Source organism: Acinonyx jubatus, chromosome A1, assembly GCF_027475565.1.
Source record: "Acinonyx jubatus isolate Ajub_Pintada_27869175 chromosome A1, VMU_Ajub_asm_v1.0, whole genome shotgun sequence".
In the NCBI taxonomy this organism is placed as follows: domain Eukaryota; kingdom Metazoa; phylum Chordata; class Mammalia; order Carnivora; family Felidae; genus Acinonyx; species Acinonyx jubatus.
Window position 1 is genome coordinate 71,115,073 of NC_069380.1, and position 20,789 is coordinate 71,135,861.

At 39.2% G+C, this 20,789-nt stretch overlaps 1 protein-coding gene across 8 annotated transcripts in view; it reads right to left on the reverse strand.

The window, feature by feature from the left end:
• Positions 1–20,789, reverse strand: part of NALCN (sodium leak channel, non-selective) — a 316,716-nt gene that overhangs the window by 249,350 nt on the left and 46,577 nt on the right. For 7 of the 8 annotated variants that reach the window (XM_053217644.1, XM_053217633.1, XM_027065180.2 and 4 more), the window contains one exon: positions 14,511–14,665. In XM_053217644.1, coding sequence (XP_053073619.1) covers positions 14,511–14,665 — 155 coding nt within the window. Of the gene's footprint in view, positions 1–14,510; positions 14,666–20,789 lie in introns of those variants that run through there. The other variant, XM_053217656.1, reaches the window with a different exon arrangement.

The window sequence follows — 20,789 nt, forward strand, 5'->3', positions numbered from 1 at the left end:
TTCAGCAAAGAAGCTAAAGAAGAAAATACACAAACAACTTTACGAGACATGTAACTACTACAAGAAGATGCACCAGGCATCTAATGGCAGGGTCCAGAGGGCAAATGCAGCGAGCAGAAAGAAGTTAGAAAGCAAGATCTACCAGCATGGAAAATGGAAGAAGCAGTTTTAACAAAGCTTTAATCAGTATTCCAGAAAATAAATAATAGAGAATGGAGAACACATATGGATTTGTAAAGATAATATCTAAAACTCTCCCAGAAAAAGGCATGAGCCTCTTATGCAAAAACAAAAAAACAAAACAAAACAAAAATCCTACTAGATAAAAAAAAAAAAATAGATCCATGCCTAGACATATTATAGTTAAGACTATGACATTGCAAAGACAAACAGCAAATCTTAAAAACCATCAATGAAAAACCAGATATGTTTAAAAAAAACAAGCAACATAAAAACAAAAACATAAAAGCACTACAATTAGACTCAAAGAAGGGGTGGTCATTGGCAAAAACAGATTCCAAAATACAATGGAATGATTTTAAACCTTGAGGGGAATCTAAATACCAATTAAGAATTCTGTACTCAGTCCAAACATTACTCAAAAAAAAAAAAAAAAAAAAGATAAAGAGATTCTCAGAAAAGTACCTAAGAAGCAGACATATTTGACCAGGGGAAAAAAAAAAAAGGAAGGTGGCACTCTTAATCGATGTCATTCAATAACTTTTTAACAAAAGCTAAAGTAAAAATATAATTCTCAAGCCAGCATTTTCGATGATCAGACAGAACAAAAGCATTTGTCTCAGAGGTTAGACAGATTGTATAAATGTGAGAAATGCTGAATACAAGGCAAGTGGGAGGAAATAGGACTTGTAGCAAATTGGAGTATTCATGGTCAGTTTGCTTGTACTCATACTCAAAAAAGTTTTAAAGGGATGTGTGGGCACACACACACTGGGGCATGAGCTCCTTCCTGTACCTGGCCCATAGCTGCAAAACTTACCCCAGTTAAGGATCAGCCCTTTTTTCTGACTTTACTTCACCTTCATTTATTTTATTTTAACATCTCCGTTTGGGGGAAGGAACTTGGTTACATTGACTTACATCATTTTATTTCAGGCCGTGTATGCCTGGCATAGAGTAAACGTATAACAAATATTTGTTGAGTACATTATTTATGAAAACATCTTTTTGCTATTTAAATAAGAACGTTTCCCCTATTATCTAAAAATTCTCATACTTTCATGAAAATGGGAATTGTTTCATGAAAAAAAATGTTACTTTTTCCTTATTATCTAGAAATAAATCTGATCAATAATAACCTTTGTAATACTAATTGTGGCAGTTATCTTTGTTTTAATACTGGCCACTGATATTTATTAGGCATTTGCAACTTATGTTAGTATATTTGTTTCATTCTCATTTGGTATCCTTTATCTTAGCATTATTTAGTATGTGTTAGTATCTTCAGTATAATCCCGGAATCGCAAGGCCTATGCGTGTGGGAGCTGAGGGGTCCAGGAGCATAAAGGGGAAGAGAGGGAAGATACTCCTTGTCTCCACAGTCCAGTGCCCCCTCAGGGTGGATGCCATCTTCTTTCTCACAGCCCTGTGTGGCTCAGGTTAGAAGTCCATTTTCGAGGGCCAGAGAGCTTTCTCCTCCTCCGAGGAGGCCATGCTCCTTGTCAGCACAGTTTTGCTAAGCAGGGCTCATGTATTAGAACATGCAACCTCAAGGGAGGTAGGAGTCGGGGCTTTCCTATGGCCTCATTGGCCTTGAGGGAAGAGCTGCATGGTGCTTCCCTACAAGACATTATTCCTTTTTGGTCCAACTGATTATTTGGTGAGATTAATTTAATTTCACAGAATGTCAAGGGAATTATGTTCCACTGACTGCTGTTACCAGCAGAGAGAGTTTCCTTGACCGTCAACACAAGACTTCTGTGCTAGTCTGTTCACATTTGTTTCATGTGAATACCTGCCATAAGGCAGACGCCATTTAATTTCAAACAGAGAATGAACTTAAAAGGCAAGAGTTGTATCTGAATTTTATTTAAATTTTCCCTCATGAAGTTTCCACGGAATAATGATTTAAAAAGGCAATGTATCTAATATAAAATTCTCCCACATGCGATCAACCAGTCTTCAAGTATATAAGGAGCTCACTGAGAGTTAGAAAACACATCATGAGAAGCGCAGGAAGCTTTGTTCCTACTCGAGGCACCTGGGATCTAATGAGCTCATTGGGAAGAAGAGGATAAAACACACGCAGACACACAGATACACACACACATACATGCACATCAGACAGTGAGAACCAAACAGAAAGAAGCATTAACTTTCACAGACCAGCTCTGTCACAGTTCAGACAGAAGGTGACAAGGGTGCTGTATGGGAAGCCACATGCACTGAGGCCCTAGAGAGTGGGTCAAGTATTGGTAGGAGGAGGTATGCCAGGGAAAAGGGGAGGAAGGAATGCGAGGAAAAGGAAATGGGCTGCTGGTGTTCAGAAGAGCACAAAATACAATATGGTCTCTGTTATTTTTTTTTTTTTACTTCAGTATCTTTGCATATCAAAGGAGAATACCTTATACTTTCTAAAATTCACTCTCACACAAAAAAAGCAGGACGATGAATTCTTAAAATCTTTTTGAGAAACACAACATTATTTATTTTTATCTTTAAAAATGTGCATACCCTTCAACCTAGAAATTGTCCTAGGAATCTATTTTAAAGAATACTGCACACACACACAAGATATATGTGTGTATGTGTGCGTGAGCATTTATTCAACACAAAATTACTTACTGTAGTCAATGACTGAGAACAGCTTAAATGTCTGTTAGCAGGGAAACAGTTAAAAGAATTTTACTAAATACCACAAAACTGATAAAGATGAAAGAAGGCAGGAAGAAAGGAAAGAAGAAAGGAAGGGAGGGATTCACATATGGCAGAATTCATTACTTTCTTTAAACCTCGTATGCTATTTGAAGTATGATTTTTATAATCTAAAAATATTTTTTATTTTTAAGATTTTTATTTATTGTTGAGACTGAGAGGGAGACAGAATCCAAAGCAGGCTCCAGACTCTTAGCTGTCAGCACAGAGCCCGATGCGGGCTTGAACCCACGGACCGTGAGATCATGATGGGAGCCGAAGTCAGATGCTTAACCAACTGAGCCACCCAGGTGTCCCTATAATCTATAAATATTTAAAATGTAACTATGAACATGCTAATTTCTTGGAAACCACTAGATATTTCCAAGGAGAAAAAACCATTTATGCCCTCAAAATCCACTTTTAAAATTCCTTCTTTCACTGTCCAATGGCAAGTCACTCCAGCAGCTGTTTTTTCTAATCCATTCAACAAGAACTCCCCAACACCTGCTAGACACCAGGCAGTGCATAATCTTCTTCCTTCCTTCCTTCCTTCCTTCCTTCCTTCCTTCCTTCCTTCCTCCCTCCCTCCCTCCCTCCCTCCCTCTTTCTTTTCTTTCTTTCTTTTTCTTCCTTCCTTTCTTTCTTTCTTTCTTTCTTTCTTTCTTTCTTTCTTTCTTTCTTTCTTTTTCTCTCTCTCTTTCTTCCTTCCTTCCTTCCTTCCTTCCTTCCTTCCTTCCTTCCTTCCTTCCTCCTTTCTTCCTTCCTTCCTTCCTTCCTTCTTTCTTTCTTTCTTTCTTTCTTTCTTTCTTTCTTTCTTTCTTTCTTTTGAGGGAAATAGAGAAAGCAGGAGAGGGGCAGAGGAAGATAGAGCATCCCAAACAAGGTCTGCATTCAGCGTGGAACGGGATGCAGGGCTCAATCCCAGGACTCTGGGATCATAACCTGAGCTGAAATCAGGAGTCTGAAGCTCAACCGCCCGAGTCCCCCAGGCGCCCCTAGTGGATATCCTTTTTAAAAATCACTCTGCATTTGCTACCTTTAGACTCCCAGTTTTCCTAATATTCTGAATAATATCTGCGTATCTAATTTCATTTTAAGTAAGTTTGTGACCCTGTTTGAGAATCTAATGAAACCCAAAGACTTATTGCCTTTAGAAACCCTCAGGCACACACTTCTACGTGCAACCTGAGGGCATTTGCTGATGCCTGGACCCAGGGATGAAGCCCCTGTATTTGACCAAAGGTTTTCACAACTATTCTCCTTGTTGAAGCCTCATGATCTTGTCCTCTATTTAACAAAAATACAATCAGGACTTCCTTGTCCCATGACAAAGGAATTCCTTCAAAGAGCAAGTCTAGAATTGGCATAGACTCGGGTAAGCACTTGTGGTCGAACGCTGTTGCCCTAGTTCTCTCTTCTCTATGTGTTTTCATAAAAATCGATAAGTAATTCCGGGAGCAATGCTGAACACAAAGATTAATGCAGGGAAAATAAGCCTTCCGTGCTTTTCCACAAAGTATTATAAATCTCAATTACATATTTTACAAATTAGTCTTTATGATGGCTTTTTTGCAACTGCAATAAAAATGTACATTCTGCAATAAATCACAGTTATAGATACATCATAACTTCCTATTTTCTACTCATTTGTAAAGTTTCCTTCTGACACCACATGCTGCAACATGAAATACAGTTTAACATCGTTTAAACCTATGAATCAATTTTTAATAGCGTCATCAGCAAAGTTCAATTTACATCTACTGTGATTTGAGTGAAAGTAATTTTCTTTCATCTTATTTTATGGACATATTTAATATCAGATGCAATAGAAGACAAATTATAAAAGTAATAGAATGCCAATAGAAAAAAAACATAGGGGGAATTTTAAAGTAAAGCAAATCCTGTATTAGAACTGAAACATTAGACCTGTGTAGGTGGCTTTATGGGCAATTCCATTTCAGCAAGATATGGGGTAGTTTTGAGCACGGAACACTACCAGTGATGAAAATAACCCCTGATGCTGTTTCTCATCAATATTAAATAAAACTGATTTATGACTCATGCAGGGTGCTGAGCCTGTATAGTATAGTCAATACCACCCAAAGTCAAATAAGGAAAATACCACATAGTGAGTAACGGCTAAAATGTATTTCCCATTGGAAAAAAAAAATACCAGTCTCCAATTCCAGTACCCATAATAGCCTTCTTTAGAAGTGACTCGGGAGTATATGAGAATCTGGCAGGTGATAGCCACCCTGCTTTAATTTTCTTCATTTTCTCTAAAGGTTCATTAATTTATTATCAAAAAAATTTTCAAAGATAATAAGTCATCACCTTAAATTTATATATGTATCCCAAATTGACATCTTAACTTCTGTGATGCTGATGACCTATAGTTTTCCTACCTAATATTGTAAGGAAGGCATATAAGTTTTATGATTTTATTAACAGAAAGGTCTAATAAGGTAAATGCTTCTTATGTCATATATCTAATAAAGGAATTAATTAATATGCATCTGCAAAATCACCTTAAAGAAACCTGTTGGTTAATTTGTAGTACGTAGAAAGCAAAATTAAATATCTGTATCTCAAAGGGAAAGAGAAAGTATATTCACATATGCAGAAGAAATTAATGCACGTAGCTATAAATTACATATACTACGCACATAAATCACAATGTGGTCAAATTTTGAATTTCGCTCAGATCAGTGTGAACCTCATGGCCATATACCAAATAACATATTTTTGCTTGGTTTCAGTGTTCTCTCCCACATCTCTAGCCTAAATGTCTACTATCTCTTTTTGTATCAAAAGCATATTTACTGATTTTTGCTGCCATTGCTTTGAATCCTTGCAGAAATGTTGATAGCTCAATAAATTATCTTGTAAAACGGCACTGCCTCCCACGTATATTCTTTCATACTTTAATTCTTACATAAAACTCACACTTATCATGCACTGACCCTGTCACAAAGTATGCAGGAGGCTAGATGCAAAGTCAGAGACCAGCCCTGAGTGGCCCTGTTTCCAGTGGACATCACCGTCAGCCTCCTTCACCCTTGTCCCTCTGTCCCAAAGACATGGTGGTGGGAGGAGAAGGCAGAATGTCTGGTGGATTGTTGCCCTGGAGGACATGTCCCCTCCTTTATCATCATGAGACCCTCTGATGAGCCAGCTGTCCTGACAAGCCACGGGGAATGGTGGTTACCCATGGCCAACTTCACAGCTAACTCAGAGTCTGAAGTTCCAGAACACAGGCTTTGACCTCAGCACATGGGCAGCAAGACTTGGCTCCCAACTGTGGCCTGCAGGTGACTTTGGGCGAATCAGTTCTTTCTCATCTCATTCTCCTCACTTATCAATTGGGCATAATGACACCTTATGGATTTATTGGGAGGATGAAAAACACAATGAATAGAAAATCTTTTACCTAGTGCTAGAGATACATAAGTAATTAATAAATGAGTACTTGTGATAAGTAATGACAGTAATTGCAATAATGAAGATTGTGGGCAGCTAGTCACATAAGACCACAGTGTGTACTTTATTGTACAGAAGGCGTAGGGGAAGCAGTCACCTCATGCAGTCCAGGTAGCATTAAAAGCATGTATAATTCAAATGTTTTTTTCTATTATTTTCAGAACATTCGGTTTATAGTCTGATCTTGCTTATGGACTTCCTCTGTCTGATATAAACTGTCTCAATCAAGTTTAGTTTATCCTGGATTTTTACAAATTTGGGCTTTTGTGTTTTGTTCTTATGATTTTGAAGGCTAATGACAACAACAAAAAATGCCTGATATCTATTTACTACCTAAATGACTTGTCAGGATGAATTTTATATGTCATTTACTGGGTTCTTCTATCATAGCTACCCAGGTTTTGGTCGCTTTGGTGCATATAAACATTGAATTATAAAGCTGGATCCCTTCAAATTTACATAATAAAAAATTAAAATAAATAAATAAGTTAAAGTGGACAACTTCTCTTCCCTTTTGGAAGCCAGACATCATGTAAATAGTCTGATCAGAACTTCATTCCAATTATGAGAAAACATCAGGTAGAACCAAACTGGGAAACATTCTACAAAATGACTGACCAGTGCTTCTGAAAAGTGTCAAGACTGTAAAGGCAAAGCTGACAAATTTACAGATTAGGAGAGATTAGAGAGTTAATGACTAAGTACGATGTGGCGTCCTGGGTAGGATTTTGAGATAGAAGAAGATCATCAGTGGATCAACTATGAAAGGTAATGGGATGTGCACCATAGTTAATAGCATTGTGTTATGCTAATGTCTTAGCAGTGATAATGTAATGTAGCAGTTGTATAAGAAGTTACCATTCTGGGAACCTGGTGATGTGTCTATAGGAACTCTCTGTACTATTTTGTAACTTTTTTTTTTATGTGAGTCTAAAATTAGTTCAAAGAACATTAGTTCAAAAAAAGTAATAAGTAAAAATATATTTAAAAAAACACAACAAAAAATTCTGAACATGTTTTGTTTTTACCTGACTGTACAATGAATGGAGAGTTCAAACCTGAATAGATCTGTACTCATCTGCTATACCCAATTTCTTACATCTTTTGAAAGATCATGACAAGTAAATTGCCAGTTTAATGGCATTTGCTGTGATTTCCTTCCCACGTGTGATAGATTTGCTGTTGCTTTTTTCCCAACTGGCATATCACATCTGTTTGAATAGTTATCTTCTGTACCAGCATCCTACCAAAGGTGAGTGATACTAAACTTCTACTATAATATTAAGAATATAACTAAGCTTTGCAAGGTTTTTTTTTTCAGTTTTATTCTTAATGAAATACTGATCTGAAACGTAAAAAGTTTGAGGGATAAAGTCAGTTTTAGTGGGAGTATGTAAGTCACAAGAAATGAGACTCTCCCTGTTTCAATGGGGAATTCTCTAGAACTCTGACCTTATTCACTCTGAGGCTCAGTTGCCCTCTCTGTAAAACTGTGTGGGTGAACCAAATGACTACTATCTTTTCCAGCTCAAAATTCCTCTAGTTTCATTTTCAGTGCCATTACAGAAAACCACAGTGTCTCAGATTGAATCCCCACATGTTGACAAGCATGTGGTAACACAGAGGAACAGAGAGGCTGAAGGTGGGGCAAATACTCGGAACATGGAAGCAGGACATATTTTCCAAACAGGGTAAGCTGATGTGGTGTTTTGGTTTCACCTCTACGGTAGAGTTTTTGGGTGTCACCTGTCCCCAAACCTTTTCACCGTGTGCTGGCTCCCGACTTCCCCACACTCACTGCAATCACAAAATGTGAATGTTTGCTAAACAGATTCTGTGACCTCTAACTATGTCCTTCCAGGGGCGCCTGCGTGGCTCAGTTGGTCAAGTGTTCGACTTCGGCTCAGGTCATGATCTCACAGTTTGTGCGTTTGAGTCCTGCACTGGGGCTCTGTGCTGACAGCTCGGAGCCTGGAGCCTGCTTCGGATTCTGGGTCTCCCTCTCTCTCTGCCCCTCTCCTGCTTGTGCTGTCTCTCTCTGTCTCTAAGAAATAAATAAACATTTAAAAAATAAATAAATATGTCCTTCCAATAACGTATATTCCTCAATAGGTCTGGAATGTGGGGAGTATGTGATGTCTCAAGTGCCTAGGTTAACATCCTACAGACGATGTACTAGTTGAGGGTTCTAAGAATGGGTTGTAAAAAAGGGACCCAGAAATAAAGATGGAAGGGTATTTGAATGAAAAAAAGGGACAGAAAAACCACCACCATTTCAGTCACCATTGGTACAGGGATTTATGGGAGGACAGAAAGTAAACCACTGAGTGCTGGGGACCATGCAGGAAATAGCATGGCTGTGGCTTCTGGCTCAGTGAGCCAAAGGATGCTTTTTTGAGGTCTGTGGAAGGAGGGCCTGTTGGCACTCTGCTAAAGGACAGGGAGTGGCCCAGTCCAGGGTCACAAATTCAAATGCATAGGGATAAATAAAACTATAGGTGTAAGGCATAATGAAACTATAGAAAATTCAATGGCCTAGGCTAAATATGGATAAGTTCCTAAAGAGGAAGCACAAAGGAAGGATATTTCTGAGGATAACAAGAGAATAATAATTGATTAATGAAGACCAGACGCCATCAAAACTTGGCCCTCTGGAATTTTGTACATTGATTAGAGAGACAGAAAATGCACGATATCAGTTAACAGGGACATAGTGCAAGGTGAACACTAGTCTCCCCACTTGCTCTAAAATCCTGAAAAATCTGAATAGCAAACTACTACAGGCAGAAGGGAGTAATATAAACCACGGCTGTGTTAATCTGAAAGCATTGTGTTCTCCCCTCTCTTATTAAAGCTGCCTTTTTTGGGGTGCCTGGGTGGCTCAGTCGGTTAAGCAACCAACTCTTGATTTCGGCTCAGGTCATGATCTCATGGTTCGTGAGACTGACCCCCATGTCAGGCTCTGCGCTGAGAGTGTGGAGCCTGGTTGGGACTCTCTGTCTCTGTCTTTGTCTCTGTCTCTGTCTCTCTCTCTGCCCCTCCTCTGCTCACTCATTCTCTCTCAAAATAAATAAACTTAAAAACAAGTTGCCTTTTTTTCTCAAATACCACAGAGGTGCATTCCTGTTTTGCCAATGCAGCTCTAATTTCTGGCTCACTCTGTGCTAAGTGTTCTAAGTGCTGTGTTTCAGTCCCTTCTCACATCAACGCTGTAAGGGAGGTCTATCCTTTATCCTACCTTACAGATGGGGATATTGAGGCACGAAGAGGTTAATTACTTCTCCAAGGTCACCATACTAGTATGTAGTAGAGCTGTGATCCAAACCCCAGGGCCATTATTTTGATTGTGAATTTTTTCTAAAGTAGTTATTTTTTACTTTGTAATTCATTCTTGTTCAACTACACATATACCTCCATTACATAAGTCATATGTAGCATAAGAAAATATATTTCTTATTGCTGAGTATAAGGACACTAACATCACTACACTGCCTCCCTGGATTTTCTTCTCATCTCTTCTACACAGCCATAATTTGTAATATTTATATATTCTGTAAATCCTGAAGTTGTATTAGCTTTGTTTTTACACTGAGTAGATACTAGAGACTAGGCTCACGACCTGTCATTCTTGATTGGCCGAATGTCTTCAAGAAGGATTAATGAAAAATGCAGTCTCTGAGTTCTTGTTTCTTCAATGGTAACCGAAACTAGTTTGACACGTTCTTTCTCTGAGGACTTTGTAAGCCCTGTGTCCTTGTATCCTGGACTTGAGTCCTGACAAAGTTTCAGTTCTCAACGATGGCTTCCCTTAGAAATGACTGGAGGCCCTGGGTTCCTCCCAGAGCTACACTTGTTTGAGTATTGCTTGGGAAAAAAAGAAAAAGAACTGACTTGATCATTTTTTTCTGGATGCTCATGGGATGCTTTCTTTAGCTCTGAATTCCAGCAACTTTAGTAAGAAATGCCTCAGCTTTGATTGTTCTATGATCATTTACTGCGACAGCTGTACCCTTTAAATCCATATATTTAGGTCGTCTTTTTCTGCAATTTTTAAAAATTATATCTCTTGGATTTTTTTTTCAGTTTTACACATACCTAAATGTGCATTTTTATAGATATGGTCCTCATTCTTTTTGATCATTCCTCATCTGTGAAATCACTTTCAGAGGATCAGGTATTTGTCAGGCAGGAGAGAAAGGAAGTTTTTTCTAAGACAGGTGTGTGTGGGTTTATCAGTGCTGCTTCAGTCCAAGTGTTCACAACAGTGCATGAACATTTAGAACACACGCCGAGCTTCTAAAAACCATCTATGCCTTGGATCATCCCAAGGTTTTCATTTAACTGGGCTGAGAGTGGTGCTTGAGAAGTGTTATGTTTTAAAAGCCTCCCCATGTCATCTTAAGGGACAGCCAGATTGGGCCCTTGTCTTCATCGACACGGAGCAGCAGCATCGGGCCCCTCCCCCAGACTGAGGATCTCATCTTCTTTATTTCTCTACTAAATGCTTGCAGGAATGAGAGCCTCCACTTTGAGATGTCACATGGAGTCCCAGAAAGTTGCCATGGTCAGCCACACACTGATGTCCTGACTCAAACAGAGAACTACTCTGCTCCTCTGGGAATATTCTTTATTTGAGAATGTCAGCATTCTGCTGGCTCTGCCTGAGATCCTCAGTTGCCAGAATCCTTTCAGGAAGTAATCTGTTAGACACCTGGTCTTCTGATGTGTGGTTTATTAGTGCCAGGTTTTCAGAGTCCTTAAATATGGAAACTGCATTTCTATTTCTCAGTCTTCTTGATATTTGATGACTTTAGAGATGCAAGGGTATCTTTACAATTTTACAGTTGAAGCTCTTTATAAATTTTCTACTTTAATGACTGGCTTTTCATGTATTTTAAAAAGTGAGTTTTTCAACATCATCAATTTTAACGAGACATAAAGCTACTTATAAATGAAATGTTATAAATGAGTTGAAATTCAATGTATTATATGACAATTTGATTAGTAAGAAGAGGAAATGTGCTCCTTTTTAATTAATCATGCTTACTTACATATAAAGTACATTGACCAAATTTATATGCACAATAAATCACCTAATTGTTTTAAATTCAACTGCATGCAAAAAGAGATGATCATGTGTGCCTAGTAAAATAATTTCTTTTCCTCATTTTGGAGGAAAATTTTGTTTCCGTAAAACCTTTGAGATGATCTAAAATATCACAATTTGTGTATCTACAAAGATGCATAATATCAGAAAGTTAGTTAGCAATTTCAGTCCAAGGTATAGCGACCATTTTAAACTTTTTGGGTTACAGTACAAAGTCAACATTTCATTATGTAACCATTAGTCATACAGTGGTGTGGAACTCAAGCATCATTTGAGAAAAGGAAGCAAACAGACCAAATTAAGCTTGTATAGAAAAGCAAGTCATGAGGAATAATGAATACTGCCAACAAAAGCAGACAAAACCAGGGGAAAGAACAACAAGAAAACAATTTAATTCTCTATTATGGCTCTATATCCTAACACAAACATGACTGGTTACCATCAAATTCAAAAGGACATATACTTTGTTCAGTCCATTAGTAAATATTTATAGAGCTCGGCCTTGTGCCAGGCCCTGAAGGCATGGAGATGAAAAGATGTACTTCCTGTTTTCAAGGAGCTTAAATCCTTGGGAGATAAATGTGCAAATAAACAGTAAGATTATTGCCTTAGTGGAGGCCTGCTGCCCCCGGGGCAGTTCTCTCCTAGAATCAGGCTTCTGAAGCCAATACGCTCTGTGAGAAAACTTGCCTTCTCAAAGAGAGTACTGCACAGTGGTTGAAGTCATTGTAAGTCACAGCGAAAAAAGCTGAATCAGCTTGACTATAATTCAGTATTCTGAGTTTAGGCACAATTGCTGCATTCAAAATGGCCAGGAAGTGATTTGATTTAGCAATATGATTCTATAGGAATGGAGATTTTTATGCAAGGAGAGTCTAACTACTGAATGCTGGCCACCCTCCATCAAGACACGGGCACACCCAGTTAGCCCTTTAAAGAGTTAGAGGCTCTGATGAGCCCATTCTAGCTGTGCCCAAGGGGTCAGGATTCCTGGAACTGGGTCCACGCGGCTTACCCAAAATATACATCCCATCTCCCAAACCACGCCTGTGATTTCCTGCTCATCCTTGAAAGTCATCAGCATAATCTGTAAAAGTCCTTATATCCAGGGGAAGGATATAAGATTGATTCCAAAGCCAGATAAGTTGAAGAGAGTACAGCAAATCGAAATGCCTTCACATCTGCTGGCTTCTAAATTTGGTGACGTAGGACAGTGTATCATTGGCCAAAGGGGTGAACGATTACCCATCTAAACACAATGCTGGAAATATGCTCTGAGGGCATATTAAAAACATAAGAATACAAATTTAGGAACGTTATTTGCAAAACTCACTGTTTTAAAACTACCAACTATTTGTGGCTTTCAGCCCAAGTTCACTATTATACTCTATCTAAAGGCTGTAGCCTTGTGGTTTTTTAGTTCAGACAGCAGAAGAGTATTCCTCAATCAGTGCAAGATCTTCACATATTCTCTCTGAAATTCCAGCACCCAGCCCAGAGTTCATTATGCCATCCTGCATAACACCATCTATGGGCTGCTGTGATGGAACACCAGGGTGAGAGGAAGATTTATCAGCTACTTTTCCTGATGTATAAAGACTGATTGGCTGTGTCTATAGCAGTGGCAATCCAGGGTTGACAGGAGCTCACGCCCTCTTGCCTGGCCATGACACCCCGCATTGTACAGCTGCTCGCGGAGTTATGAAACCGCACCAAAAGTCAGGAAGTAGATTTGGCTTCCAAAGAAGCACAACCACCACACTGTTAAACACTGAGATTCTCTTAGGTCCTGGGTAAAAGTGTCTAGAACTCTCTTAAATGCACCTGGGCCTTGAACCTTGAAGGGAAAATTGTTGTTGTTGTTGTTGTTGTTGTTTCCAAATGATTCTGATAACAATTCCCTTACGGACTGAACATTTGTGTTGCTTCCACCCCAAATTCATATGCTGAAGTCCTAACCCCCACTGCGATGGGATGGTGTTAGGAGATGGGGCCTTTGGAAAGTTAATTCAATTTAGATGAGATCATGAGGGTGGGGCTCTCCTGATGGGATTTTTTCCCTTACAAGAAGAGGTCAGAGAGCTTTCTCCCTCTCCCTCTTCTTCCTTTCTTCCTACTCACTGTCTCTTTCTCTCTTTCTTTCCCTATCCTCATCACCAAATAAGAATACAGCGAGAAGACACCCATGTGTGAACCAAAGAAAGGGGCTTCACCAGAACCGACCATGCTGGCACCCTGACCTTGGACTTCCAGGCCCCAGACTAGAGGGAAATGGAGAAATGAAGTGATGTTATTTATGCTACCCAGTCTATGGTATTTTGTCATGGCAGCCTGAGCTAAGACAAGTTCTCAAAGCATAAAATAATTGTTTAGAATGCTTAGGTTTTTGTTTGTCTCAATAATGAAACATGCACCCCTTGCATGAAATGGTAATAAATGCAATGATATAAACTAAATGGCAGATGTTAAGTAATTTCATTACTGTATACAATGGCACATTTCAGGACTTAATAGCACAAGCCACAGATAAATGTATACATTTGAGCATATCATCATTTCCCATATGTCTATTATATAGTTGATGCATATTCATTAAGTATTTCATTAGCTATCTTCCATTCCAGGGTTACTTTCCAGTTTTCATGCACTCATCAATGACTACTACTTCAGTTATTTAAGACTTACCTTGCCTACTGGTTCACAGTTACAAGTGGAACAAAACCCAACCCTGCTTATCTTTCAGTCAACAAGCCCTGAACCTTGCTCAACAAACAGTTTTAAGTACTGTAATTAGGAATCAAAATACTCTAAAATAAGGGATACTGAACCCTCTACAGACACTGATGAATATCCATATAAGCAGACTGTCTTTACAGACTGTAAGGCAGACTGTATCACAACCCAAGAAGAGCATTAAAATCTGTAGTTGTGTTTCTTAAATGCTATAGCCAGTCTCAACAGCAAACATCAGTTAAACAAGTATTCTCTCCATTTCATAAACATTTTAAAACAGAAACTGAAAATGTGTTTTAGTGGTAAGACAGACCTATCTCATTAAAGCCACTGTAGCCCAGCTCTTGCCTGCTAAGTCCCAGGTCTTCGAGGTCCATGCATTTAAATCCCGGGGGGCACTGGTAGCCTTCCTCCAGCTCTGGTGAGCAATGTGTATCTGGGATAGCTAAGCTATTCCAGGTTACATTTCTGTGAACAAATTATGAAAAGGTTAGCCAATTTGGACAATTGTAAATGTTGATTAAAACGAATAATGTAATCACCCTTCACTATTAGCTGTTGTATAGGGACCCAGATGTAAGATTCATGATTCGTGAAGGGTGTTCATAGCATTAATGACATAGTGAGACATTCTCAAATGATCCCTGATTTGTCCTCACAATAGCTCTATATAAGAATACTATTACTATTATTGTTTTGGTCATTAAGGACCAAGACCCAGATAAGCAAAGGAAAGAAATCTGCTGTGAATTTTCAAGGAGTGTTAACCTGCTTGGGGCTTCCTTGTTGTTCACCAAATACTTACCCTACTGTGGGCACAAATTTTACTTGCCTACTTCTAACCAAACAGTAAATGATGACGATCATAGGATGTCATCCTATGAGTCGCATAAATGACAGTCTTCTTCTGTGTTGGCAGATGTGCAGTTGAGAGAGGAATCCAGACAAATAACGTGGGATTGAAGGAACCAATGGAATGGTGTTGGAAAGAGAGAGATTATAGGGTGTTTTGATGATAGCTCCAGGAACATGAAGGTCTTTTAGGTGGATGGTAATACATCCCTGTTTCATTGTTCTGGAGGGCAAGGTGGAGATTAAATTGATGTATGAGGATTTAGAAAGTAATAGCTTTCTTGGGAGCGAGTATGGGTCATTGCTGGAATGGTGATTGTGGAATCTCATTCTGGGCTGACCTTTAAAATGGGCCCTGAATAGCTGCTCTCTGAGACAATTCACATGCTTGTGCCCTGGCCAAAGTTTAGGCTAGACGATTTCACAAGCCTTTTAAATCCATGATTTTATTACAAGTCATTTCCCACTACCTCGATGTTTGTAAGCATTTCCTAAGTGGGGATGGACCTCAGGACAGTCTTAGCCCTCAGCTTACAGCCAAATTGAGGCAGATGTTTTGGGTCATATTTCTTCTTTAATACCTTCTTATATTCAATTGGCTGCTTCCTTCCCTGTGTATAATGCGTTTTCTCTAGAGTCTGACACTCAACGCTCTGCAATCCCTTCCCTGCTTGAGGCCACCGTGCACACACACAATTCACAGGTTTGCACATACATACCTGAGGCCTGCTGACACCTCACCAGCTCTGTCTCAGTTGTAAACAAAGCTCTAAAATCCTCACCTGCATTTCAGACACCCCAAGTGCATTCCTTCAGGATTCTATTAGCTGCCAGGAGATAATCTGTCCACTGTCAGGGAATAAGTGTTGAAATAATTGTGCCCTCTGGTATATGGTATGGGCTCTTTTGGACCCCACACAGAAAACCCAAGGGAAAGTTCTCATTGTGGAAATTACTACTTGGTTATGTCTGAGAGATATGATTTTGGGTAGACATATCACTTACTTCACCCTATTTCATATTTTTATATGTAGACCAAATATTCATCTTTGCTTAAGTCTGACCTGACTATGTTTCTGATGTGGAAACCACACATTAGAGCTAAGTGTTAAGGGGACTTAAGTTCCAGAGTAGGTTTTCTGGGTTTGATCCCAAGGTCTCCCAATTATTAGTTGTGTGACTTGAATGAAGTTCTAAATGTTTCTAAGCTCAGTTTGTTCATCTGTCAGCTAGGGAGAGTAGCCATAATTAAAAGCAAAGCCTGTGTGAAGGTTAAGTAAAGTAAACCAAGGAATGCACTCAACTTAGCACCTAGCATGTCACAATAAATAAATGCTCAACAATAATAATAATGCTCAATAAATGCTTATTATAAATATTTAGTAATCATTACAATAATAAAATGTAGCAAACAAAACATACGTAAAAACATAATAAAGATTTGTCAAAAGTGGGGCATCTGGGTGGCTCAGTTGGCTAAGTGTCCGACTTCGGCTCAGGTCATGATCTCGCGGTTCGTGAGTTCGTGCCCCGCATCGGGCTCTGTGCTGACAGCTCAGAGCCTGGAGCCTGTTTCAGATTCTGTGTCTCCCTCTCTCTCTCTGACCCTCCCCCGTTCATGCTCTGTCTCTCTCTGTCTCAAAAGTAAATAAACGTTAAAAGACTTGTCAAAAGAACAGAAGGAATTCAGGCACGTGATACTGACAGCACTGGGCAGCTGAAAGAAACTGCATAGATCATCTAATTCCTAACTTAAGGAAGGTTAAGGTGAAGTTCAGAGAGGGAAGCCCATCGAAATTAATAATTTACCTATCTGTGCCTCAGTTTCTTCCTCAGGAGATGGCAGGGAGATGCCTATCTCACAGGGCTGTGGCAAAAATGTAATGACTTAGTCTGTAAGGTACTTAAAACAGGTACTTGGTAGACAGTAAGTGTTAGCTGTTCTCGATTGCTATTGATAGCCTGATTGGATTGGACAAGATTAGACTGGAACCCTAGTCTTGTTGTGTGCTGCCTCAGTTTCCATATTTGTAAAATGGGGATAGCGTTCACACCAACTGGTGGGAGTGTCTTCTGTTTCAACGAGCTAATATTCAACTCCCAGAATAGCACTGGGAATCAGTTACTCACCCAATAACTGTTAACTATTACTGATTTATAAGTATTAGAGCAGTTTTCTCCTTTTGTATTCCATTTATTTTTTTCTTTCATATTAACACTGATTCTCATTTCAAGCACAACCCTCACCAGCCCAGATATTATGTTGAAATCTTTTGGCTTCAGAGGCAGCAGATTTGAAACACATTATTTTTGCCAACATCAAGCTATTAGCAAATGCTTGTTAGAGACACATTTATTAGATGATTAATTGCCCTGGAACTCATGTATCTAAAACCACATGATAATTACTCTTTTTAAAAGTGGAAATAAACATTGGGAGTTTCAGAATGTAGAGTTGTTTCATTGTCACCGTTAGCAAGAATCTTCTAAGTTTTATTTTTATTTGTTAACGTTAATTATTTCCTTGTTCATTTTCCATCAGATATTCACGATACAAAAAGAGGCTTTCTGGAATTAGGGAGGGTAGAATTCTTGCTACAACCAGCCAAACTCTAAATATAGACAATGAGTCTTCCAGTCCTAATAAATATTCACTCATGCTTAAGTGGGTTTCAAGACCTGCATTTCTTATTCACAGTTGGATTTCTTGAAAAAAAATTATCAATTTCTAAGCCCCCCTAATTTAATTTTTTAGCCTATTTTGCATGATCCCGAATCCACTAGACTTGCTCTTGTTTATTTCCATGTGTCACATCCAGCTGGACCATTTTCAGTTTCTCTCTCCTGCGGCTTCTGATAGCACTGCACATACTTGTTTTGATGGTGGGCAGAACAACGTCCCCCTCAAGGTGTGCACATGCTTACGTCCGGAACACGTGAATATGTTGGGTTACATGGCAAATGCAATTAAGGTTACAGATGTGAACAAGGCTAAAAAGCTTGAATTTGGTTGATTATCCTGGATTATCTGGGTGAGCCTGACCTAATCACATGAGTCATTAAAAAGAGAAAAACTTTCCCAGTTGTGGTTAGTGGGGGGGGGGGGGGCAGAGAGAGAGAGAGAGAGAGAGAGAGAGAGAGAGAGAGAGGGAGATGCAACAGTGCAACAGTTGCTGACTTGGACGATGCTAGTTTTTTCCCTGTCTCTCAGGTCATTCTCCTTCTGGAACTGGCCCTCAGTTCTGAGTTGCTCTGAGCTCGGTCTTTGGCCTCCTCTCTTTTTTTATCATAGTCTCTCCCTGTGCAGACAAATCCATTCTCATAGTTGCAGTTCTCTCATCCTAGGTGTCTTTTAGACTCTCAGAGTTACATGTCCAACTACCTATTAGATGTCTCCACCTGGCTACACCCCAAGTGCCTCTAACTCTACTCCCCTTACTGAGCCCAGACTCCTTTGCCAACATTCCTTCATGACAAGCAGCACCATGAGACCTTCAGCCACAGTGCTGAGCAAGCTTGAGAGTGCGCAATCTCCTTCATATCTACTTTTCCTTTAACTCCCATAACTAATCATCATGTGGCCCTAAACACCTGCCAAAATATCTTTTGAGCTCATTCAACTCTCACCATCTTCACCTCAACCTGCACCACCATCTAGTCCCCGAACTGGTCATCCTGCAGCACTCTTAACCTTTCCAATCCATTAGCCACAGAACATACAGACAGGCTTTTCATAATCTTGGTCTTACCTGAAGCCTGTCCATGGCAAATCTCATCTAGAAGATCCAAAGGATCTGGCTTCTCCCCTTTCAAACGGCCCAGTACCCAACATGGTGGTTTTATCTCAGCTCTTGGTGTGCTCCTTCTACTTTAGGACTTTTTCCTCTGCTTGGAAACCCCTCCTCCCATCTCTGCTTGGTTAACCCATTTTTCACTTTTTAGGCCCCAGCCTGAATGTCACTTTCTCAGGGGAGCCCCTTCAAGTCCCTCAGGCTGGGTTAGGCTTCTCTGTTATAATTTCTCAAAGTACCCACACTTTTCATTTCTGGCACTTGGGAAGTGTGTAATTCATGTTTGAGTGGTCAGCTGTTCGTTGGGTGTCTCCCAACCTTGACTGTTCCCCAGTATAACCTCCAAGCCCACACAGTTCCTGACATGTAGTCTGATGGTTAAATTTATGAGTGAATTTGGCTACACTATGGTGCCCAGTTGTTTGGTCAAACACGGTCTAGAGGTTGCTGTGAAGGTATTTTTTAAGATGCAATTAACATTTAAATCAGTAGACTCTGAGTAGAGCAGATTATCCAACATAATATGGGTGGGCCTCATCTAATCAGTTAAAGGCCTTAAGGAAAAATACTGAGATCCTCTGAAAAGAATTCAGCCTCCAAACTACTTTTGGACTCAAGACCGCAACAACAGCTCATTCTGAAATTTCTGGCTTGCTCTGAAATGTGGGTCTTGCTAGTCGCCATAATCACATATGCCAATTCTTTAAAATAAATCTCATTGCTTCCTATATAAACATCCTATTGGCTCTATTTCTCTGAAGAATCTTAACTAATGCATAGTAAATGTGTAATAATTATTTTTTTATTAAGTGAGGAAATGTGTCTCTCTACAATTATTTAAATTTATGACAAATCTACTAATGTGTTTGTTTATTTGTTTGCTTGTAAAGTAACCACAGAAGAAATTCTTCAGCAATTGTATCCTGTTGTTTTTATGCAATTTGTAAGTGTGATATCCAAAAATTGGCATGGATTTTCCATTTTTTTAACTTCTGGCTTCAGTAGTTTCCATGTTTCAAAATGAATACTAGAATTCCTTGGAGTAGTTAATTGTTTTTCAAAAGACATTAATTATCTGCCTGGCATATGCTTTTTTAAAAAATTCTTAACAAAATATCCTATTTACATATAACATTATGTAGGAGTTTGAAATCTAAGAAAATGTGTTCTGAACTTGTTGCTAAAACTGTTTACAACAGCCTCAAATAATACTTAAGTATTTAAGAGTTTTATGGTCTTTTAAAAAAATTTTAATGTTTATTTTTGAGAGACAGAGAGAGACACAGAGTGTGAGGAGGGGAGGGGCAGAGAGAGAGGGAGACACAGAATCCGAAGCAGGCTCCAGGCTCTGAGCTGTCAGCACAGAGCCTGATGCGGGGCTCGAACCCACAGACTGTGAGATCATGACCTGAGCCAAAGTTGGACACTCAACTGACTGAGCCACCCAGGCACCCCAAGAGTTTTATGGTCTTAAGTTAATTATTACTCCTGATGGTACAGAGCACTGATAAGAGATATACATTGGAACACAAGGATATCATTCAGTTTAGTGATTAACCAACTTAATTACCTTGGGCAATTCACTTTGACCATCTGAGCCTCAGTGTCCTCATCTGTAAGATGAGAAACTTTTCAGCTATTATTAAAAACAACTATTCCCAGAATGACCTCATCACATTTTCATTTAAAGAAAAAAAAAAAGGTAATAACTAGAGCAAATCACATGCCCATTGTGTTCTGTTCTCCTCTGTCCATAGGACTCAACAATGCCAAATGCAATCGCTCAAGATTTTGTGTTCAAATTCTTCTCATTACTCAGAATCTCATCTTTCTCTACCGATATCAAACTGCTGTCACTGCTGGTTGTAATGCATTTAGTGTTGGCATTTTGTGGTTACTCTCACTTATGAACATAACTATTCTTATTATTACTTAGCCCCTTTTCAGAA